The sequence below is a fragment of the Narcine bancroftii genome, chromosome 3 (genome assembly GCF_036971445.1).
Source record: "Narcine bancroftii isolate sNarBan1 chromosome 3, sNarBan1.hap1, whole genome shotgun sequence".
NCBI lineage: Eukaryota > Metazoa > Chordata > Chondrichthyes > Torpediniformes > Narcinidae > Narcine > Narcine bancroftii.
In genome coordinates, this window is record NC_091471.1 from 281,514,057 (window position 1) to 281,539,413 (window position 25,357).

Below are 25,357 nucleotides of genomic sequence, written 5' to 3' on the forward strand. Positions count from 1 at the left end.
CCTCAACTTGGAGTCTGGTCTTGCCACAATTCCTGATTCATTAATGCTTCTGTGCCAAATAGAAAGTTGTAGAGCAGACAGTATTCCGACTTAAATTCTAAAACTTGTTGGGAGAGGAATGTTCTCTCAAATCTACAACCATATATCCCTCATTCGTTAAGAAGTTGGTCCTTTTTTCTTACAGAGGTGGCAGAGTGGCACTCCAGCACTTAGCCAACCTCCAATTCCACTTAGACACAAGAACAAAATGAATCTGATAATTTGTGTGACAGGGAAAGGTACTAGTCATTGTAGCAGAGTTGTGAGAGTTAATTTTTACTTAATTCCCCTCCACTCTGTCTATTTGTTTTAAAATGCTTTAATAAGATTGTATGTGAAACATAAATGAACAGCTTTAGAAAATTTTAAGTGATGTTGAGCAAGCCAAGGTTATGCTTCATTTTCACACAATTGCCTTCAGTAGAAAGATGGATCAGGTTCTATAGGCAGAATTTCAGAAGTTAAGAAAAAGGTTAATGAAAGAGATGCTTGTAAAAGGTAACAACCTGGGGTTTACTCACAAGTGCATGGCACTGATGGTATAGGAGTACAGATGTTCCGTGATTTACAAAGGGGTTAATCTCAGGAAAATGTTGTATTATGAAAAAATTCAGAATGGAACTAATTGAGAATCCTATGTAAAAACTCAGGTTGTATTCCAGTACTGCAGAATCTTCGTTTAAAAAAAAACCCCTGAAACTTCAAAAGTATTTTGATTTACACAGTGAAAAGTTAGAACAGAGAACATTACAGCACAGTACAGGCCCTATGGCCCAAGATGTGTGCCAATCAATAGAAACATATTCAACAAACTAAACCTTCCCTACCATACACCCATAACCTTCTATTTTTCTTGTATCCATCTAAGAGTCTTTTAAATGTCCCTATTGTACCAGTCTCTTCCACCACCCCTTCCAATACATTCCAAGCACCCACTACTCTCTCTCTCTCTCTCTCTCTCTCTCTCTCTCTCTCTCTCTCTCTCTCTCTGATATATATAGCTCACACATAAACTTTCCTCCCCTCACCTTGGTCCTGGAAAGTGTTGTAGAACGGAAACCAAGGGATACAGATATATGATTGCATGAAATGTGACAGGGTGATGAAGAAGGCATTTGGCATGCTTGCTTTCAATGGTCAGGGCATTGAGTGCAGGAGTTGGAATGTCATGGTGCATCTGTACAAGGAATTGTTGAGACCACATTTGGAGTATTCTGGTCTCCCAGATGGAGGAAAGAATTTAAACTGGAAAAGGTGCAGAAAATACTCAAAAAAATGTTACTGAATATGGTGGGCTTGAATTCTAAGGAGAGGCAGGATACGATTAAACTTTTCTCTCTGGAGCTTAGGAGGCTGAGGAGGAACTTCACATAGGTGTACAAAATAATGAGGGACAAAGAGTCGATCTTTTTTCTCCCTTGGTTAGTGAAATCAAAAATGCAAGGGCATAAATGAAACATGAGAGGTAAACGATTTAAAATGCACTTGAAGAAAAGTTTGACACAGAGTGGTGGGTATATCGAACAAATTACCAGAGAAAGAGGCAGATACGGTTATCACATTTAAAAAGCATTTTGACAGATACATGGGTAGAAAAGGTTCACATATTTGTTTCCTGAAATCGGGCAAATGGGGTAAAACACGAAACTCTGTAGATGCTGTGATTGAAGTAAAAACATAATGCTGGAGCAACTCAGCAGGTCCAACAGCAATTGGATCAGCAACTTGGTCAGCATGGACTTTCCTTGAAACACATCAAAATAATTAATAAAATGTAATTTTATTAACAATCAAACCTTACATTAAGACGATGAAAACATATACAGTGTATTCTTTCTCCATTGATCCTGACCAGTCTTGACAGGTGGTGTCATCCATTTGTTCGGTGAACCTAGAATTTGGGGTCACTTAAGACAGATGAGGTGAAATATTTCTCCCACAGAGTTGTGAATTTTCGCACCCTCTTCTTCGACAGCTGGTGGAACCAAAATCTTATTTGAGACCGATCCTTGATAAATAATGGGTTGAAAAGTTATTATGAATAGGTTTTGTGGCAGCCTTGATCTTATAAAACAGTGGATTGAGGTTGAGTGGTCTTGCTGTGGCTCTGAATGTTGAAATGGGGTTGGCTAGAGACAGTTGTCATTGGTGTTTAAATGATAGTGGAGCTAATAATTCTGAGCTGCTTGACTGCACTGTTGCCAGCAGGAATTCCTGCTGTGACTGATCCTGGGTAACTGATGAACCACACTTATAGAAGGCATCGATGACATCTGGACTCTCCCTTCACGTCTGATAAAGCTCATTTCCTGTTGTGTGGCCACATCTAATCCTAAGCTTCATGTTGGCAGCCTGACCATCATGAGTTGCTATTGTGTGGATTCCCCTTGCTTAAGCTGCAATGGATTCTTGTTTATCAACTATTGGTCATATGTTCCAGTAACTCTTCCGTGTCATCCTGAACTTCTTTGTCAAACCCAGACTAAATCTGATGTTATTTTCAGAGAGAACTTGGTTCACAAACCCATTGGAGTAATGCACACAACTCCGAGAACTTTCCCCTTGCACTGTTCTAATGTACTGATTCCATCCATGTTTACTACTGCAAGGAAAATACAGAAAAGTGCAAGAAATTATAGCATAGTTCTTCTTTTCTTTGGCTTGGCTTCGCGGACGAAGATTTATGGAGGGGGTAAAAAGTCCACGTCAGCTGCAGGCTCGTTTGTGGCTGACCAGTCCGATGCGGGACAGGCAGACACGATTGCAGCGGTTGCAAGGGAAAATTGGTTGGTTGGGGTTGGGTGTTGGGTTTTTCCTCCTTTGCCTTTTGTCAGTGAGGTAGGCTCTGCGGTCTTCTTCAAAGGAGGCTGCTGCCCGCCAAACTGTGAGGCGCCAAGATGCACGGTTTGAGGCGTTATCAGCCCACTGGCGGTGGTCAATGTGGCAGGCACCAAGAGATTTCTTTAGGCAGTCCTTGTACCTTTTCTTTGGTGCACCTCTGTCACGGTGGCCAGTGGAGAGCTCGCCATATAATACGATCTTGGGAAGGCGATGGTCCTCCATTCTGGAGACGTGACCCATCCAGCGCAGCTGGATCTTCAGCAGCGTGGACTCGATGCTGTCGACCTCTGCCATCTCGAGTACCTCGACGTTAGGGGTGTGAGCGCTCCAATGGATGTTGAGGATGGAGCGGAGACAACGCTGGTGGAAGCGTTCTAGGAGCCGTAGGTGGTGCCGGTAGAGGACCCATGATTCGGAGCCTCACAAAGATAAGCGTATACAGAGCCGTTGTCATACCCACACTATAGCATAGTATAAGCACAGCGGTTAGCGCAATGCCTTTACCGCGCCAGTGATTGGGACCAGACCTAGGTTTGAATCCCATGCTGTCTGTAAGGAGTTTGTGCATGCTCCCCGTGTCTGCTTGGGTTTTCTCCGGAGGCTCTGGTTTCTTCTCAGCCTTCAAAAACGTACCTAGGTATAGATTAATGGGGTGTAAATTGGGTGGCATGGACTCGTAGGGCCGAATTGGCCTGTTACCGTGCTAAAAGTCCAAATTTTAATAATGGGTGGGGATAGGGGGGGGGGGGGGGGGGGCTTTAATTGGAGAGGTAGCACTGAAGGATAAAGAAGAATTTCTGATATGTGTTCAGGAGAATCTTTATGAGGTGTTTCCAAACGAAAGCAGAATTTTACATTTAATTTAAATTTGAAATTAAATTTCAATTCAGTAATTAGAGTTCTAAAACCTTAATGTAACTGATGATAGGCATTGAGTTGAATCAAATGAAGACCATGGCAGTGGGGACATAATTGGGTAATGAAAATCATACAAATTTTTATTTAGATAGAAAACAAGCTAAAATGAACAATTCTCAAAAGAAAGGCTATTTTGATGACGTGAGATGCACCAGGTTGGAGCAAATGAGAATAAATGATTGATCAATGTTGAATAGTATTTAAAGATGAGATTGATTGGATGCATTATTTTAAATATTAGTGATACGGAACAGCAACAGGTCCTTCCGATCCATAAGCCCGCGCCATCCAAATATACCCATGTGACCAATTAATCTTCTTTGGAACATGGGAGGAAACCTGAACACCCAGAGAAAACCCACAAGGAAGGACGAACAATCTCATTACAGACAGGGGATTTGAACCCAGGTCACGGTGCTGTAATATAGAGCTATGCTAACCACTTCACTAACCGTGCTGCCCACTATCAATGAGTTTTTGCTTGGGCAACTAAAGGCGAAGAATGATTTGAAGAAGTAAAATGATGGTACAAGAATAAGACCTGGGCCAACTCTAGAAAGATGAGAATTTATTGTCATGAGTGTATCACAAAATTTGTTGCTTTGTGGCCCCGTTAGTGCAAATATTTCTATGAATTCCATGAAAAAATAAACAAATAGTGCAAGAAAATAGAAAAAAAAGGTGAGGTTCATTGTCCATTCAGAAATCAAATGGCAAAGGGGAAGAAGCTGTCCTTGTGCTGCTGGGTCCTCATGTTCCTTTACCTCCTTCCTGATGGCAGCAGAGTGAAGAGGGCCTGGCCTGGGTGGTGGGTTGAGGATAGAGGCTTCTTTCTTAAGACACACCATCTCTTGCAGATGTCCTCAAAGGAGCTGAGATTGATGCTTTCGATGTCACTGGGCGAGTTAACAACCCTCCGGAGTTTACTCTTGTCCTGAGCATTGGCAGCTCCCTACCGGACAGTGATGCAACCAGGCAGAATGCTCTCCACAGTCCACCTGCTGAAATTTTGGTGACATCAAATTTCTTCAAACTCCTCATAAAGATATGATGATATGACGATGATCTCCCCCACCCCCCACCCCGCCCCCCCCCCCCCCCCCAAACCATCGACGTGATCTACCTGCATTGTTGTCTGAAGAAGGCGAGCCAAATCATTGAGGACCCCTTCCACCCTGCACACATCTTTCAGCTGCTCCTGTAGGGGAAGAGATCCAGGAGGATCACAGCCAGCCACCTCCAGGCTGAGGAACAGCTTCTTCCCACAGGCAGCGAGGACGCTGGACAACCGAAGGAACGGCTCCCACTCACCCTCCGAGACTCTCATTTATACAGGAACCTTATTTATTTACGCAAAGAGAATACTGTGCTGCATATGTATTGTTTGTCTGTATGTGCGTTGTATCTGGTTGTGTGTCTGCATCTTTTTCTGTTGGGGGGGTGGAGGGAGGCCTTCATCAATGACTCTGAGATCACAGGATTATTCATTATAAAAATGACAGGTTAATGCTGAATTACAGTAAAATTTTGAATTGGCATAATTAGATCATTTCATACAATATAATGCAGTAGTCATTATAGACACGACTGCCGAAGAGAGGATGTAGAAAAGATTTAGGAGTGTTCAAATTTATTGGCTTGTCTACCGAGGTACAATGGAAAAGTTCATTTTACATGCAATTCATCCACTCAGCACCTACGTAGGTAAAGGTTCTATTATTGTCATGTAATAATACTACAGTTAGAATGTAAGGTACATGAATTTCTTTGACTTTTGTTTACCATAAGGCAGACAGAGTCACCACTTTGTCCAGTGCCCCTCACAGAAAACCTGGGGTTTCTAGGCAGTCTCCCCTCCAAGAACTGATCAGTCATAAGCCTTCTCAGCTTCCAAGATCAGGCATATTCAGGCTATTAGGTCCTGTAGGGTACATATATATCAATAAAAATGCAGTACAGCATTCAAAGATCTAGAGAGCATGTGATCAGTTAAAACAAAGCATGTGAGGTTCTTTCAATAGTCTGGTAATGGCGGGAAAGAAACCCTAGTGATGCATGATCTCATGCAGGTGAATTTTCTTCCTGACCGGATTTGGGTGGGGGGGTGGGGGTGAGAGGAGGGAGTGGTAACGAGATAGGATTGTGAAAACAGCCAAGGTGCTAGGAAGAAAAATGTTTTCATGCACTCAGTCATGGTCTGGAATTTCCCATCTGAAGGGTGGTGAAAGCAGATGTGATTGCTTCTTTCAAAAGAGAATTGTTATATTTAAAGGACAACAAAATTTGCAATGATGAAAGCAGGGCAGCATGGTTAGTGCGGTTGCCATTGCAACGCCATTACAGCGGTAGCGACCCAGGTTTGAATCCGTAGCTGTCTGTAAGAAGCTTGTGCGTTCTCCCCGTGGATTTCCTCCAGGTGCTCCGGTTGCACATTTCAGAGGTACGGGTGTAGCTAGAGAACGGCACCAGCTAGATTGATTTTGCGGAGAACTGTTGCAGGCTTTCTTGGTTGATCAGCCTCTTGCCATGTTATATTGATTCTCAGTTTAAAAATCTCTCGACCCCCTGTGCATGTGATCACGATCTCTGCTTTTCCCTTGGTTTCTGCAGTGTGGAGCAGATGAAGCCCGTTTCGCCATCTGGGCTGCTGATTGACTGGTTTGAGTTACTGGACCCTGAAGTCATTTCCTGTTGTCCTGACCAGCAGCAGAAGCTCCTGTTTGCTGACCACAAGGTAAAGATTATCAAGATGCCATGAAACTTAAAATGAGTATTGCCCAGACTCTGGAGTGGTCAAGCACCTTTTATCCTTGTTAGCCACGAATGGATTGTCTAGTCAGTTTGTATCTTGGCTACAAGCCAAAATCATGTGTTCAAATTCAATTTTATTATCATCTAACTATACATTTACAACCAGGCGAAAAAGCATTTCTCTAGGCCACAGTGCACACACATGCACTGCACACAAGATGAATAAAGATATAATTAAATATAAATATGAATAAATATTTTGGGATGATTTACTCCATTGCAGGATGCTATTCATCAGTCTCAAAGCCTGTGGGAAGAAGCTTCATATTGCACCAAACTTTTGTGTATTCCACATAACAGAATCCACATTCCACTTGGAGTCAGATTATACAGTAGAATTTTATAGATGTGGCTCGTTTAATAATCAAATGAATGAACTGGTTCTGAGAGATGTGATATACTGCTGCATTTATGTCATTACCTGGGAGGATGCAAGTAGCATTTCTTCCCCTTGAGGAAGTGTTGATGAGCTGTTGTCTTGAACCCCAACAACTCTCCTGGTGCATAACATTCATTAACTCATTTGATTTGCCTGCTGGGCAATTTCGCAGTGCTCTTCAGATTCAACAACCTCAGAACCAGGAGTCATATAGGCCAATTTGGATCTGGGCTGCATCTTTCCTTGACTGAAGATCTAGTGGATCCAGATGACTCTTTGCAAAAGTCTGTAAAAACACAGAAAAGCCGGAAGAACTCAGCAGGTCTCGCATCATCCATAGGATAACCGATGGATCTGGACAAGGCCCTTCTTCAAGGAAAGCAAAAAGCAGATAGGAGTCTGAATAAAAAGGCTGGGGGTTGATGGGAAGAAAGGGTGGGGAGTGAGCATAGGCCCACAGACAAAAGGTGATAACTGGGCATGGTGATAATTAGTCGGGGGAATGGGGTAGCTCTGTGAATGCAGAGCTGGAAGAAAGGAGAAATAGAGGAAGGGAAGAGACTGTGGTGGGGGGGGTGGGTTGAGGAGAGGGGGTGGCTAACAGAAACTGGAGAAGTTCATGCCATCTGGTTGGAGGATGCCTAGGTGGAATACGAGGTGTTGTTCCTCCAATTTGCGGATTGTCTCAGTCTGGCAGTGCATGAGGCCATGGATAGACATGTCAGCATGGGAGTCGGGCAGGGAATTGAAATGGGTTGCCACGAGGAGATCCCTCTTATTGCAGTGAATGGAGTGAAAGTGCTGAACAAAACAATCTCCCAGTCTGTGTTCAATCTCTACAATGCAGAGGAGACCACAACAGGAGCACTGGATGCAGAAGATGACCCCTGCAGATTCACAAATGAAGTGTTGCTTCACTTGGAAGGACTGTTTGGGGCCCTGAATGGTGGTGAGGGAGGAGGTGTGAGCACAAGTGGAGCATCTGCTATGGTCACAGGGGTAGATACCAAGGGGGCAATCGGTGAGGAGTGAATGAGAGTCACAGAGGGAGCCGTCTCTGTGGAAGGTGGATAGGGGAGGAGAGGGGAAGATGTCTAGTGGTGGGAATGATGGAGGATGATATTTTGGATGCAGTGGTAGGTAAGGGAAATCCAGCCCTATTCCCATCCCAATATGTTGCTGTCCAGTGGCAATTCATTTCAATTTCCTGCCCGATTCCTAAGCTATCATGACTGACTGTGGTCTCATACACTGCCAGACGAAGACCACCGGCAAATTAGAGGAAAAATACCACAGCATCTTGTATTGCGTATGGGCATCCTCCAACCAGATGGCATTAGCATGAACTTCCTCTGGTGTCCGTTATCCCCACCGCAGTCTCTCCTCTTCCCCATTCCCATTTCATCTAGCACTCTCTCTCCCCCCCTCCACTTTTCCTCTGTCTCCTTTCCTCCAGCTCTGCATTCATAGACCCACACAACCCCCGATCAATTTTCACCTTTCCTCTTCTGTCCTCCTACCCATAGCCAAATGTTGTCTTTTGTCTGTTGGCCTTTGCTCTTCCCCCACCTCACCCTTCCCTCCCTTTTCCCCCAGCCTTTTTATTCAGGCATCTGTCTGCTTTTTTGCTCAAACCTTGAAGAAGGGCTCAGGCCCCAAATGTTGGTTATATATCTTTTCCTGTGATGGACGCTGCAAGGCCTGCTGGGTTGCTCCAGCTTTTGTGTTTTTATAACAATTACAGAATTTGCAGACTTTCATGTTTTACTCTTGTTGCCACAGTCTGATAATTTCATGTCCTCTCATGTTCATTCCTCATTAATTTGGATCCTTGGCGCAATTTCTAAATTATTTGTACAGATCATTTTGTTGTCAAACCTGTTTTTGTTTTGTAAGAATAGGAACAGCAAGACATCAGCAGTTTATTACTAAAGTGTCTGTGGTTTTGATTTGATTGGCACACATAGAATATGTTTCCTTTGATGGAGAAATTCATGTACTGTACAAGGCACAGAAGCTTGAAGTTGGTGCATGTTTCCATAGTTGGGGAGTAGAACAATGGGATTCTGTCTCTCTAGGTAGGACCTGGAAATCAGATTTATTTTCTGAGTACATACATAATATCACATCCAACCCTGAGATTCTTTTTCCTTGCAGGGACAGCTAAGGTTTACAAGGCTGAACGATTTATCAAATAAGAATAGTAAATGGTACCGGTCAATAGTGGGGTTGAGATTCACAGTAGACACGATCTAATGATAAAATAGGAAAAATTGTGTTTTCTGTGTATTTTACCCTTCAAAATATTGACTGCAGCATATGTATCTTTAACAAACTCACAATCTATAAGGATCAATGTGTAGCAGTGTGAAATTCTGATCTTGTTCTGTTTTAGGTGTATCGGATTGAAATGGACCTTCATCTTTGCTCATACCTTGATGAAGGGCTCAGGCCCAAAACATCATTAGGTCTCTTGACCTCCTGTGGATGCTGCGAGACCTGCTGAGTTCCTCTGGCATTTCTGTGTTATTATTTCATCGTTGGTCCTTGTGTTAATCTGTCTGAATTCTTGTGTCCAGTCTACAGGTCAGCAGGGACTGCAGCTACTTTCATTCCGACCATACCTTTTGGCTGTTCTCATTCACCAGTCAAACTGGACAACTCTGCACCGGTGCATCAGCAACCTGTTGAGTGACCAAGGGGGACTCAGGTGAGTTGCAAATCAGCGGCACAGCTGTAGAAAGGCAGCTTAACTCAGACATTTCAGGCAGTAAAGGGGAGGCCTTTGCACTGGAAATGAATTCATAAAATGAATACGCGTGCACCAGTTTGTTTCTCACTAAAACCACATCTTACTCTTGCTCCAAAATGTGGGGCAGAGAACTGTTTGGCTGCCATGGCATCAAGGCAATGTTTGACTGAAGGAGGTAAAGCTGGTCACTGGACATCATGTAGAAAGGATGCAAGTTGTACATTACAAAAATGATGGTAGATGTTATTGGAGGTCTATTATACTATCCCCAGGACATCACCACGGGGGATTTCAGGACAGTATCCCAGCCTCAGCTTCATTATTTAGTTTCCTTGCACATAATATCGTGCTCCCTCTTCCTCCTCCCCTCCCCTTCCTCGTCCCCTCCCCCTTCCTCCTCCCCTCCCCCTTCCTCCTCCCCTCCCCCACCCTCCTCCCTCCCATTCCTCCTTCCCTTCCTCCTCCGCTCCCCTTCTCCTCTCCCCTTCCTCCTCCCCTCCCCCTCCCTCCTCCCCTCCCCTTCCTCCTCCCCTCCCCTCCCCTTCCTCCTCTGCTCCCCTCCCCTTCCTCCTCTGCTCCCCTCCCCTCCCCTCCCTCCTCTCTTCCCCTCCCTCCCTCCCTCCCCCTGCCCTTCCTCCCTCCCCCTGCCCTTCCTCCCTCCCCCTGCCCTTCCTCCCCTTCCCCTTCTTCGTCTTCCTCCCCCCTTCCTCCTTTCTTCCCCACTTTTCACATTGATGATCCCTGTGTATTTTCCTTACTTTTCTGCAGGCCTGACCCCACATCAGCGCTGGATTTTCTCTGGGCCTGCACACACATTCCCAGGATCTGGCAAGGAAGGGACCAAAGAACACCACAGGTAGGATTGTAAATCTGATGGCTTGGTGGAACTATCTGTTGTTCAGTCATTGAGCTGATGAATATGTTTGGGGCATTGGTTCTTTGAGCCCTGACTTCACATGACGTCTAGATAACTAGACCTGTTCTCTGAAATGTGAGACTTCAGGAGAGCCACCTGGCACTTTGAACCATCTCTCCCATTCACCAAGTTCATGACTGATATTCTGCCACAGAGCCATTTTCCTCCATAATTTCCACAATATTGGAACAATCTTCTGTTTTGAATGAAACTAATCACTGTCTGGGTGAAGAATTTTCACCTCATCTTGTTCTTTAATGACACACCTTTATTTGGAGACAATAGTCCTGTTTCCAGATCTCTCATACTGGGAAAATGTTCACCCAGCATCCACATCTTTGAACCCTTTTTTGGGACTGTAGCTACCGGGTGTCACGTTTCCCTTTGCAGAAACACAAGAAGGAATATGTCCTGTTTCTGAGGAAGGGGGAGCTCATCAGCCTGGTGGACGTAATTCTTTCAGAATCTGAAGCCAAGATCAGCCTTGGAGCTCACAATAAGAAACCCGCTGAGGATGTCACAGGCACCTTCATCCGATCTCGAATTCCTCTGTTGCTCAGTTGTTGTCACGGCAACCTGGATAACATCAAGATAGTGACAGAGTATCTCATCAGTTGCATCAAGCAAAGGGGCGAAAGGTAAAAAATAAAATCACTGATTACGTTTTTGGTGTTCTGGTGCACAGAGATTAGTCCCTGATCTGGTAGAACATTCCTTAAGATAAACAATTTGTGCACTACATGGTGTTTTTAACATCTTTAAGATAAATTTTAACAATACAGCACTGTAGAAGGCAATTCCAGCCCATGAAACCCATGCAACCCATTTAACCTACCAACTCTGTATGTTTTGGAGAGTGGGAGGAAATGTGGAGCACCTGGAGAAAACCCCCAGGGAGAGCATACAAGCTACTCACAGATGCAAACGTGGGTCACTGGCGCTGTAATATCTTGGTAAAGTTTTAGTTTTTGATGAGCATTGGATCTGACTGTACAGAGCCTTGTGTTTGTGAAGTAAGGATAAAGATTTTGTAACTTTCTGGATGTTAAAGCAGAACCCAAATACAAGTAGTCCCCTCTCTGAATGGCGGATGTGGGAGTCATAGATATCTACTGTATATGCTGATTATCAAAAGACTGGTGTGCCTGCTGTCCACGATTGCCGCTTTCCCTGTCAAGTGTAAGTAGGCTTTAATGAATCCAGCAAGTAGGATTCGGTATCACCTCACACCCGACCCACGCTGATAAAATTGCACAATGATGTTCACTTTCCAAGAAAGAGAGAATATGCATTTGTCTAGTGCCTTTCGGGTCCAGATGTCCTTAACAGCTAACGATTACCCTTTTTGAAGCATGGTATCTTTTGTGGTGTAAGGTGCGTGGCAACTCATTACAAATGTCAGCAAGCAGAGATGATGGAAATCAAGCTGTCTGTTTTTAACTGAGAGATAAAAATCAAACCAAAATGTTGAAAAACCCTTTGCTCCCCAAAGTATCATCATGTGATCTTTGTCCTGAGAGAGCCTTGATTTGACATCCCATCTGAAGGATGCCATCTCTGACACAGCATATTCGTTTAGTATTGCACCAAAGCTTCAATCTAGATTGCATGTTCAATTCTCTGGAGAGGGACCTGATTCAACATGCCAGTCCTTTTGAGAAATATTTAAGTGGATGATGTACCTGAAACCATAGATATATCAAGTTTTTAAAAAAAAGAGATGAGCTAAAGATTTATATTATTTTAATGTACTAAAAGCAGGCATAGAAATTTCATCACACAGTGCAATGTTTAATTGTGGTACTGTACATGCGAGGTAGTTACTTTTATTTGTTTTTTGCCTTCTCTGTGTGTATGGCATGAGTAAGTGCGAAAGTTCTGGGAATTGGGCTTTGCGTGCAATGGAGTGTAATATGTTGAGATGCCACTTCCCTGAATTTTATTCCTGTACATGAAGACCATAAAAGTTGCAACCCACTTGTGCAAATAATGAGTCCTCCTTCAGTACAAGGTAAAGGAGATGTGCCTGAGCAGAGCTCAGCCCATGGATTTTGGTACTGCAAGCTGTCTGTCTCAGACCCCTGGCCCAACTGAAGCCTGTCCTACTACCTCCCTTGCCACCCATTACATCTCACTCAACCCCACCACCAACATCACAGCCACCTCCACACAATGATCAGAAAGGACCCCTAACCTAATCGTTAGAACCTTACAGCACAGAAACAGGAACTTCTACTCTGTGCCAAACTATTTTTCTGCCGAGTCCCACTGACATGCACTCTCGGGTTCTGCTCTAGCTGAGCATTGACCACAGTTCGGGCCCTTGCTTCACCCAAGTGATATTTTTAACATGGGTTTGTAAAAAAAAAAGTCTTCCTTTAACTAGACCCTTAGGACATAATATATAATGTGAATATTATATTTACAAACTATATGTTAGTAATTTCATAATCAAAGAGCAAGAATACTTTTGTCATTTATAATCAAAGCAGCACTTTTTCTTTTTGGCTAGTTTGACTTGGTGGATCTCCAGAAAGCTGGGATTATAGGAGTTTCCTTTCATATATTTTAATGTTACTGTTTCCAGGATGCTGTAGACTTGTACTGTCCAGAATATCATGAAACTCTGTGAATCTGCTTCTGATAATTCCAAAATCCCCTGTGGCTCTGTATCAACTCACTAGTAATGTTTCCTGTGCCACGTTTCCTGAGTTTCCTTGAAAAGTCACCTGCACTCCCTTCAAAACTCATCGGTAATTTTATCATACCATTGTGTAATAACTTTTAAAATAAAAAGTGAATTAAACCCATATTGGAGTATTAACAGGAATAACATCCAATAATCTGGAAAATTTTCCAGTCTGGCACCACCAGTGTCCCAAGTGTGCCAAGTTAACGGAGTTTTATGATGTTGCTTCTTTTGGGTATTTCAAAAATCTGCCCTCTAAAGTGACTCACTGGATTTTATTTTTTTTTTCTCTTCAGCAGTGTGATGGGCAAGTGTTGCCAGAACCTGTTGCTTCAGATTTATTTCCAGGTCCCAGAAGTCATCCGCCATGTCAGCCTCCCAGAGAGTGTGCTAAGCAGTGAAGGTACCGGTGATGGCAGCACCTGCAAGGTTTGAAGTATTCATGAATGGTTTTCTTCTCAGTCCCATGCCTGTTCCAACAGGTGGAGGCAATTCTTTAAACGTTTTAAATTTAAATTAAATTTACATTTAAAATTTAGATGCAGCACAGTTACAGGCCCGCAAGTCCATGCCGCCCAATTTATATCCCATTAACCTATACGTTTTAAATGGTGGGAGGAATCCGGAGCCCCCAGGGAAAACCCATGCAGACATGGGGAGAACATACAAACTCCTTACAAGCAGCACAGGATTCAAACCTAGTCTGGTCCCAATTGCTGGCACTGTAAAGGCATTGTGCTAACTGCTATGCCAACTGTACTGCCAAATATCTTCCTTCCAAAAGGGGAATTGAACCGCAGTCTCCCACATGACAGGCAGGGATACTAACCACTATACTACCAAGGACTGAGTTTTGTGGAACTGTACAGTTTCAGGCAGATAAAGAATTGCAGGAGGAACTTAACATTCTTGGGTAGAAATGTCAGCAACATTTGGAGTCAAAACCTTTCATCAAGACTAAGATAAAAGGGTATAATTACATATCTAAAAGGGGAAAGAAGCTCGGGGAGAGACCCAGAGGTGAAGATATGGGTAGAGAAACTATTAGGAAGAGGGGGAGTAAAGAAAAGTGAGAGAAAAAAAGAGTCCAGGAGTAGGTAAAGAAGAGATGGAAACAGTGAAATCATATGGGGGATAGGGGTTACCTAAAATCAGCAAACTCAGTGTTTAAGGATGTCCAGGAGGAACATGATGTATTGTTCCTCAAGTTTACATTTAGCCTCATTTGGACAATGTACAGTCTTGGGGCCTAACCTAGGCCCTTGAAAGATTTTAAAAAAACAAGTCCTTGCATTCACGCCTCTGTAGGAACACAGACAGACATTTGCAGTCAATGAAATATACTTCATCATGTGGGAAACATGGCAGCCAGTTTATGCACAGCAAGCTTCTGTGAATAGCAATGTTAGAATGACTCAATAATTTGTTTTGTGATGTGGACAGAAAGATGAGGATTGGCTAGTGCAGTAAAGAGAGCATCCCTGCTTATCAAAGGAGAGATGTGGTTTCTGAAACTAATTATTTAATTATTGTCTCAGAAAGAATCTCAGGGTTGTATATGATGTCATGTATGTACTCTAATAATAAATCTGAAATCCAACAGGGTTGGAATCATGTTACAACACAGGAGGAGGTCAACGTGCCCAAGTCAGAGTATTGAACAAGCCAAATAATCTCAATATTCCTGCTCTTTCTCCATCATCCACAGATATGTGCTGCACATGTATATGAAGTTCCCTTTGGAAAATTGCCATCGAATTGGCAGATTATCATAATTTGCTGGATGACAAAATAACCAATAGATAGATTTGGTTATTTTAGACACTCACAAAGATGTCTTTTTTTTAATCTATTATTTGGTGCTTTTAAAGCTTTGCATTTAAAAGAAGATGTCGAATACATTGTGTGATACATTCCTTTGAGCAAGCTGCAAGTGGCAGGCTTAGTAAGAAATGTCTCATATATTTACCACACTCTGAATGCAGTTATAAAGTATTGAATGTGGTGTACCCTGTAATATGCCTTTATTTTTAATGTGTAGTGTTACGAGCCCAAAGGACTCCAAAACCCAGCAGCAATAGACATTCACCGAGACAAGTGGTTTTTTAAAACAAAAGTTGTTTGATTAACTTTAAACATGAAAACAGAATCAAACTTTAACTAATCCCTATACTTAACTAACCCAAATTCTAATTCTAAGCGCACATGTATGTTATGTGTGTGTAAATTTAAGAAAAGTTCTTTGGTTCACAGTTCAATCTCACTTCTCCTTCTTCCAAGTTCTCTGGATGCAAGCAATTCTTATACTGTGCAGAGAATTCAACATGTATAAAGTTCACCAGGCTTAGGTGCTCAAAAGGTAAATGTTTACTGCTCAGGAAGGTTCTTGTAGGGTTTGCAGAGAGAGATTTGTTGTTCCAGGATTTCCACAACTGAGGTACCACCATTAGTCACCTCAATGTCTCGCTGATGAAACTTGCCCCATCAGGGTTCTCCCAAGATGGTAACCTCTTTCTCTCAGGCTACCACAGAGTTCCTTTCTATTCCTTTTATTCCAAAAGAAACATCAGACAGATAGCACTTTCAACCATCTACTACTCTGGAGCTTTTCTGTTTCAACCAGCTTCTCCTGGCTTGCACTGTTTAGCTGCTTTTCAGTGTCACACACCAGCTAGCTGAGAGAGTTTGTTTCTCCTCTCTCTCTCTCTCTCTCCCTCTTCAACTTCCAACTGACAGGAAGCCCATGTGACTCTCTCACTTGCAACAAAACCCCCACCTTCTCCAGCAAACAATAGGAGTTGGTCTCTTGGTTAAGCTGTTGCCTTAAGTAAACAAAACTCAGGAGTGACCTTTCTGTGCACTCTGTCAAAACCCTTGAATAGAGCTTCCAACAGCCAGAGTGTCTCCAGTCCATACATTTCATGACATCATTTCAATTACCACCTACTTGTGAAATGTGCTCAGCATTCTCCATTCTCTCTGCAAAGTTCACTGAATATGAATCCTTTCAAGTCTTTCAAATAAGATCTGTTGTAAAATGTAACCCACTAATCTTACCAAAATCCTCCCAATATTTATCCATTACAGTAGTCTATGGCTTAAATATTGTATCAATTTGAAGGAGTCATCTTCAGGGCAAAGTGATTATCTTGAAATTAAACACACTCTGCTGGTGGAACCTAGTAAGTCATGGGAGAAAAAGAGCGGTGTCAACATTTGGGCTGGAGCCTTTTATCGAGAAATGATTTTTCAGCTCAAACCGTCAACCATTTTTTTCTCCATAGATGATGCTTGGCCTACTAAGTTCCCACGTCAGATAGTTGTTTAGCTTCAGATTCCATCAACCTCCCAGTTATGTTATGCTGATTACATCTCTTGTGTTCTGTGTAATATCTTAACAGAGCTGAATTTAATAAATGTTATTCCCCTTGAGCGGAACCAAGGTAAATATCAGATGGGCAATACTATTGATCTGCTAGTTCCCATCAGCTGAGGTTCTGACCATCAAGAGGCTAGAACTGGAGAAACACAGATACCTTAGAGATTGTAGAGCCACAGGAGGTTATAGAAGTAACAGGAGACTAGGCTATTTAAGGAACTGAAAATTGAGGTGAGAATTTTAAAAGTGAACTAACTGCTTCACTGTGCTCAGAAAGTGCAAGTGCAGGGAGGATAGAGAGTTTTTTGCATCGTTTCGTTGGAGCGAAGGAAGCTGAGCAGGGTTGGGCTGTAGTAAAATGCGAAAGTCTGTAGCTTGAGGTAAAAGCACAATGTTGAAGAAGCTCAGCAGGTCAAACAGTGTAGTTTATATTGCAACAGTAACGCTACAGAAGCAACGTGTCGTGTTGGAGGGGAGGGGTATTCTTGGTGATTGTGTGGATCTGTAATCGACACCTCATCGGCATTTTCCCTCTTTTTACAGCTGGATGCACTAGTGCATCGGTTGCTCACCTTACTCGCAGACACCGGTGACACGAGGACGTCCGAGAATCGCACTGCTGATGCCAACATGGCCTGCCGGAAACTGGCAGTTGCACATCCAGTTTTATTATTAAGGTATTAACGAGGTCAACTTTGAAGAATTTTTAGCATTTAAATATTGTCCTCATTTCAGCTTTTAGGAGCACACATTACTCTGAATCAGCATCACTTCTAGCTGGCTACCTACCATTTGTCAATCCTGCTTTTTTGTCTGCACCATTGTAATCGTTCCTTTCCGTGGATAGATATAGGCCGATTTTTCTCACAGATTCAGGAACTGAGTGGTTCTTGCAATGGGCTAGAGGTGAGTGAGAGAGCATGGCTTTGTGGTGGGATGGCAGAATCAATCATTGTTTTGCAAGTGGATACTCGATGCCCAGTGGAGATGATGAATGTATGATGGTTTACCTGGTGCAGAGGGTGGGTGAAGTGGTCCAAGAATAATTACAGCCTAAAGATACTCTTGGTATTAATCAATAGTGCTTTTGGTTTCCTGCTGCAAACCAAGACAAACCAAAGATAGAAAAATCTGTACCTAGTGATTTTCTAATATTCCAACCCTTATTGTGTTCACCAAGAAACTTATTATGTCACCATCACTACTAGAATACCAGTCGTGCTGAATTATTGATTAATTATTTGGACCGTGTAATGTATCTTGACATAAACAAGATAAAGCCCATGGTATTATGGGAAAGGTACGAGCACGAATATACTTTTTAAAATTTAGACATACAGCACGTTAAAAGGGCATTATAGCCCACAAGTCTGGGCCGCCAGATTTACACCCAATTAACCTATACCCCTGTTACGATTTGATGGATGGGAGGAAACCGGAGCCCCCAGATACAGGGAGAACGTACAAACTCCTTACAGACAGGTTCCAATCGCTGGCATTGTAAAGGAATTACGCTAACCGCTATGGTAACCGTGCTGCCCATTAGCTGACTGGTACAAGGCAAAGTGAGAATGAAGGAGGCCTCTTCCTGCTGGCTGAAGGGGTCAGTGTCAGGTCCGCAACTTTTCACAATGATTTAGATTATGACATTGATGGCTATGTGGAACCCCGATAACTTCCCAGCTATATTTGCTCATCTGCCCTCTCACCCATATCCACCCAGGACCTCTTGCCTTGTACTCCTTCCATCTCTTCCTCCTGCCCTCCGCCATCCACTCTTCTCATCATTTTATCTAAGCACCTGCTTGATTTTTTTTGCTCATACCTTGAAGAAGGCCTCAGGCCCAAAATTTTGTATCTTTGCTACCTGAAGAATAACCTGTTGAGTTTCTCCAGAGCTTTTGTGTATTGAAGTATGCCACATGTTATCTTCACCACCCCATCCACTTGTGTTGCCTATCCTGGGTTTTTGCAAAGAAGGCTATTGATTTCATGCATTTGTTTATTTTTCAGACACTTACCAATGATTGCTGCCCTGTTGCATGGACGAGTTCACTTGAATTTCCAGGAGTTCCGTCAGCAGAACCATTTGACCTTCTTTCTGCATGTTCTGGGGATCTTGGAGCTACTACAGCCATATTTATTTCATAGTGAACACCAGGGGGCAATGCAGGACTGTCTACTCTCCTTTATTCTGCTCTTGGAGGTAAGTGGACATTGGAAGTCCCATCCCTAGTTTATTCAGAATACTATCCGATGAAGGAAACTTTTGGGTTTAGTGGGAGCCTACAGTGGGATTTTGGCTACAGTTTCCTGGGTTTAATGTGTTGACAATTATCTAGTTTGTTCCTTTCATGGTCTTTCATGAAAGACCTCAACAATGAAGACGCTGTTTACATCCGGTACCGCACGGATGGCAGTCTCTTCAATCTGAGGCGCCTGCAAGCTCACACCAAGACACAAGAGAAACTTGTCCATGAACTACTCTTTGCAGACGATGCCGCTTTAGTTGCCCATTCAGAGCCAGCTCTTCAGCGCTTGACGTCCTGTTTTGCGGAAACTGCCAAAATGTATGGCCTGGAAGTCAGCCTGAAGAAAACGGAGGTCCTCCATCAGCCAGCTCCCCACCATGACTACCAGCCCCCCCACATCTCCATCGGGCACACAAAACTCAAAACGGTCAACCAGTTTACCTATCTCGGCTGCACCATTTCATCAGATGCAAGGATCGACAACGAGATAGACAACAGACTCGCCAAGGCAAATAGCGCCTTTGGAAGACTACACAAAAGAGTCTGGAAAAACAACCAACTGAAAAACCTCACAAAGATAAGCGTATACAGAGCCGTTGTCATACCCACACTCCTGTTCGGCTCCGAATCATGGGTCCTCTACCGGCATCACCTACGGCTCCTAGAACGCTTCCACCAGCGTTGTCTCCGCTCCATCCTCAACATTCATTGGAGCGCTTTCATCCCTAACGTCGATGTACTCGAGATGGCAGAGGTCGACAGCATCGAGTCCACGCTGCTGAAGATCCAGCTGCGCTGGGTGGGTCACGTCTCCAGAATGGAGGACCATCGCCTTCCCAAGATCGTGTTATATGGCGAGCTCTCCACTGGCCACCGTGACAGAGGTGCACCAAAGAAAAGGCACAAGGATTGCCTAAAGAAATCTCTTGGTGCCTGCCACATTGACCACCGCCAGTGGGCTGATATCGCCTCAAACCGTGCATCTTGGCACCTCACAGTTCGGCGGGCAGCAATCTCCTTTGAAGAAGACCGCAGAGCCCACCTCACTGACAAAAGGCAAAGGAGGAAAAACCCAACACCCAACCCCAACCAACCAATTTTCCCCTGCAACCGCTGCAACCGTGTCTGCCTGTCCCGCATCGGACTTGTCAGCCACAAACGAGCCTGCAGCTGACGTGGACATTTACCCCCTCCATAAATCTTCGTCCGCGAAGCCAAGCCAAAGAAGAAGTTTGTTCCTGAATAGATCAAAGTAGAAAACACTCATAAACCCATCTATTTTTAGAAGGAGCTGTTAGAAGGAGCATAGGAAGCTGTTTTCCCATCTGATTAGAGCAAGGTTGAACTGCAAATCAACTCCCATTTTTCTGTCTTGTACTTTGTGGGTTTCTGCCTCTTCTTGTCAAGCAGTGAACTTCAAACCCTTCGAACTCTTTGGTGAAAACAAAATTGATCAATTCCCCTTAAATCCTTTCACTAACAAATTTAGTTTTATCCCAGTTATAATCTAGGGCATCATCCTCACAGTTCCACAGATCTGGTTCCAAACCTGAACTTCCGTATGGAGTTTTCATCTTATCCCAATGGCCACATGGGTTTCTATGACATCTCAAAGATGTGCAGGTTGATAGGAAAATTGGCCAACATAAAGTGCCCCTTGTATTTAGGATAGGGTACAAGCTAGGGATAGAGTGAGGGAGGGGGGTCGCTGGGAATGTAAAGATAATAAAGTGGGATTCATGTAAATGGATGGTTTGTGACCAGCACTGACATGGTGGGCTGAAGGGTCACTACGACTCTGTCATGGAAAATAGTTCTTACTGTTCATCAAATCCATGATCCCCAACACCTGACTTGTTCTCCATTGTTCCATCGCAATTAACCCCTATGTTGCTCTCTCCAATACTATTTCATCCTTTCGCTTAATAAACTTACAAAAGTTATTACTTTGAGGTTTGAGGCTGGCACGGTTGGCTCAGCGGTCAGCTCAACAACGCCTTTACAGTGCCAGCGATTGGGACCAGACCAGGGTTCAAGTCTCGCGCTGACTGTCAGGCATTTATACGTTCAAAATGTACCGGGGGTGTAAATTGGGTAGTACAGACTCTTGGGCCGAAATGGCCTGTAACCGAGCTGTATGTCTAAAAATTTTTTTAAATTTAAATTAACATCACAGTCTCCACAACCACCTGGATGAGAATGTTCCTCATTTCCAAGGATTTATCTTGGAGCAAATTTAGGTAGACCACTTGATTGGCATGGACAAGTTGGGCCGAAGGGTCTGCTTCTATACTGTGAAACTATGACTGTAACAGCAGCAGTTTCTGTCACTTCCAGTGACTGAGAGAGCCATGTTTGCAGAGGAAAATATTCAGTTCCTCCACCACCAGCATGTCTGCAATGGGCACCAGCTACAAATGGCACAAATGTAACTCACCTGGGCTTCTTGATTGACTGTTGCAATAGCACCTCCCAGGCATCTGTGTAGTAAGAGGCTTCAAATAGACACTGACAGCTTAAGTGAATGGACAAGGATATGGATCCCCTGCCACTCGCTATCTTTTCTTTTTCTATTTTTTTCTTGCAAAGTGGTGACCTTATCTAGCCTCTGAATTGCACATAAAAGAATGATTTTCATTTTGTCTCCATACACATGACAATAATAAATAAATCTAAATTTGTCCACTTTAGATGTCAAACATCACTTGAGTTCATCCAGTTCTATTTTAAGGCTATACTGCCTTCTTCTTGACTCTCTCCAGCAATGGTGTGGGCAGAGAGAAGCAATCAACTCCACTTTAATTGTTTTAAACTCTTTAATCTTCTATATTGAATAAATAGCTTTTACCACTAAGTAGTCAGAGGGCACAAGTTATCACGGTTGAGAAATGAGTGTGCAATCGATCACTTTACTGTAAGGTACAGAGTTCCTGTGAAACAGCAACTCAGCGTTTAAATAGGTTTTGAAATTGATAGTGATGTAATACAACAGGCCTCAGCTGGAATGCAGCTTGTAAAATAGAATTCTGTGTTCTTTATTTTAAACAGAACTACGGAAAATACTCCAGACTGCTTGCTTCCTTCATCAATAAATTTGTGCATTTTATTCACAAGTTTATAACGTTCAATGCAGCAGCTGTCCCATTCCTTCAAAAGCATTCAGATGTTCTCCAGTAAGTAGCCAATTCGTTTTCTTGTGGAGAAAGTAGTTATCTACAAAGTAGTGTAAAGCAGAATACATAATAAATGACTGACCAATCCAGAATGGCTTGATTTCCCTGCCCCACCCCCATCCCCTGCCTCCCTACATTTTACTCATCCCTCGATGAAGGGCTCAAGTCCAAAATATTGTATATGTGTTTGCCTTGTAAAGTACTCGGATCTACCTAGTTTCTCCAGCGTTGTGTTTTTACTGCTATACTCAATACTTTAATTTATGAAGGCCAAGTTGCCAAAAGCTCTCTTTGTGACTCTATCGACTTGTGACACCACTTTCAGGGAATTACCTATGAATCTGTATTCCCAGATCCCTCTGTTCTATCACACTCCACAGTGCCCTTCTGTTTACAATGCATGTCCTGCCTTGGTTTCTCCTTCCAAAGTGAACACTTCGAATTTGTCTGTATTAAATTCCACATGCTATTTGTCAGCCCATTTTTCCAGCTGGTCCAGACCCCTCTGCAAGCTTTGAAAACCTTCTTCACTGTGCACAACGCCTCCAATCTTAGTGTCATCTGTAAACCTGCTGATCCAATCTCCCACACTATTCAGATCATTGATATAGATGACAAACAACAGTGGACCCAGCACCGATCCCTGAGGCTCACCACTAGTCACAGGGCTCCAGTCAGAGAAGCAATCTTCCACCACCACTCTCTGGCTTCTCCTGTAAAGTCAATGTCTAATCTAATCAAGTTCGTGCCGCCCCCCCTCACTCATCACCCACCCGTGGCAGCAACCTCTCTCCCCTTGCAGCTGCGACTTCTCTCCTGCCGATTGTGACACACCCCCCCCCCCCCCCCAGGCCCCGCGGCAGCATCATGGCAGACTCTTTAGCCGGTGTTTTCCTGTGACGTCACTGGAGTTTCCGGGTCGGCCATTTTCCGGTTCAAATCACTTGTGGACGTGACTTAGGTAAGTTTAACTGGGTTTCCTGATCTATCTCAGAGGCAGTTTGGATTAGAGCCTCACTGACCGGGTTGGACCTTTTCTAACTGCCACTGTTAACCCCATTTTACACGGCAGTCTGAAAGGACCTACTGTTTAAACCTATGCCTTCTAGTTGTAGACTCCCCTCCCTAGGGAAATAAAAACTATGACTATTTACCTAGCCTTCTGAAAGTTCCTCAGATTGTTGGCGTCAGCAATCCCTGGGGGTGAAGCTTGCCAGAACCACAATCTCTGGTAACTCAGAGTGTGGAAAACTACTGACTCACATTGGGACAAATTTGGATGGGGAGAGGGAGGTGTCAAATACACAGCCCTAAAAAATAGAAATGATTGCTTGATACACATTGGAAGCCAACATAGATCTTATTAAGTAAAGCTCGTCGTCATAGAAACTGGTCCTTTTGCCCAACTGAGCAATGACGACGAAGGTTATCTTCCAGATTCAGTCCCATTAACCTGCATTTTGCCAATATTTCTCCCACTCTTTCTTATCCAAGTGTCTTCTAAATATTGTAATCCTTTGAAAAGGAAATATTGTGCTCAGTTCTGGTCACCCAGTGATAGGAAAGATTTCATTCAACTAGAAAGGATCAAAAATGCTGCTGGGTCAGATAGGCCTGAGCTACAACGAGAAGCTGGCACTTTTCTCACTGGCATGTTGGAGGCCAACCTAGAGACTTATAACATCACAAGGAGCACCTTACTAGCTGAATCTAACTACTCTGGGGCTCTGAAGGGTGGCACAGTTGGCGTAGTGGTTAGCACAATGCCTTTACAGCGCCAGCGATCAAGACCAGGGTTCGAATCCTGCGCGCCTGTAAGGGGGTTGTATGTTTTCCCAGTGTCTGCATGGGTTTTCCCCAGGGGCTCTGGTTTCCTCCCACTGTTCAAAATGGACTGGGGTTGTAAGTTAATTGGGTGTAAATAGTGCAACACACACTTGTGGGCCAAAATGGCCTGTTACTGTGCTGTGTGTCTAAATTCTTAATTCTTAAAACTGGTGAGAGGGGAAATATTTAAAAGGGTCCTTAGGGGCACCTTTTTCCACAAAACGTGTGGTTGGTAGGTGGGATGAGCTGCCAGAAGCAGAGGTAGAAATGGGTTCACTTGTAATGTTTAAAGGAGTTTAGACAGGTACATGGATAGAAAGGATTTAGGTGGGTGTGGGTGAAATGCATGTAAATGGGATGAGCTTGGGTAGACAGCAGTAACTGGGTTGACACAGATAAGTTGGGCCAAAGGGCCTTTTTCCAACTGTAAAACTCTGACTTGAATTAACTGGATCCTTCTGTTGAATAGAGAAGGAAATTGCTACTCTTAAGCTGCTTTGGCTTATAAATGGCTCCTGCCATACTGCAGTGCTCTTAGAAAACATTCATTTGTTTTAAAAGCTGCTGTATTAAAACAAGAGAGGAATAAAAGAAGGTTAATTACTCATTGTCAACCTGGATATGGACATAGACCATTTTATCTTGTAGAGTATCCATTGGGGTCAGATGCCTAAATAGGAAAAGCTGTCCCACAAACTAATCAAGCAATTGCCAAACATGAATACACAATTGTATCTTGAAGACAGGTTCCCTGACTCTTCCATTGCCATACCTGGAAAAGTCTTGTGTCACCAGAAGGTCAGGCACATGGTAACGGGATAGTTATATGTGTTTCTCGCACTGCCTTTAGACTAAATGAAGTGTCATGGCATCAGATCATATGTGAGCAAGAAAACTAGCCGTTGACCATCAGATGAGGAACAAGTGTTCCTGGAACAAGTACAGAGAGTAGAAAGGGCATAGAATGCATTCTGGCTAGGAGGCTCCAATGTCTATCACCAAAACCAGCCTAGAACCTGTACCATCGTCCGAGCTGGTTGGACCTTGAATGATATGGCAGTCAGATAGATGACTCCTGATCCTGTTTCTTGTGTTCTTATAACAACTCTTGTATGCTGTCAGTCTGAAACCTGCATCAACCATAAGCACTAATGAAATTTAGACATGCAGCATGGAAAGAGACCATTTCAGCACGAGCCCATGCCTCCCAATTACACCCAACTAACCTACAACCCATGGAATGTTTTAAATGGTGGGAGGAAACTGGAGCCCCCAGGGAAAACCAATGCAGACACAGAGAGAACGTACCAACTCTTTACAGACAACCCGGGATTTGAAGCCTGGTCCCAATTGTTGGCGCTATAACATCATTGCACTTATG

The 25,357-nt window shown here is 43.5% G+C and overlaps 1 protein-coding gene across 1 annotated transcript in view; it reads left to right on the plus strand.

Annotated features, from left to right (window-relative positions):
* ints1 (integrator complex subunit 1) overlaps positions 1-25,357 on the plus strand; it is a 160,316-nt gene that overhangs the window by 115,027 nt on the left and 19,932 nt on the right. Inside the window, exons 35-42 of the mRNA XM_069928346.1 lie at positions 6,409-6,532; positions 9,568-9,698; positions 10,509-10,596; positions 11,047-11,294; positions 13,642-13,774; positions 17,268-17,401; positions 18,738-18,930; positions 22,025-22,149. Coding sequence (XP_069784447.1) covers positions 6,409-6,532; positions 9,568-9,698; positions 10,509-10,596; positions 11,047-11,294; positions 13,642-13,774; positions 17,268-17,401; positions 18,738-18,930; positions 22,025-22,149 — 1,176 coding nt within the window. The remainder of the gene's footprint in view (positions 1-6,408; positions 6,533-9,567; positions 9,699-10,508; positions 10,597-11,046; positions 11,295-13,641; positions 13,775-17,267; positions 17,402-18,737; positions 18,931-22,024; positions 22,150-25,357) is intronic.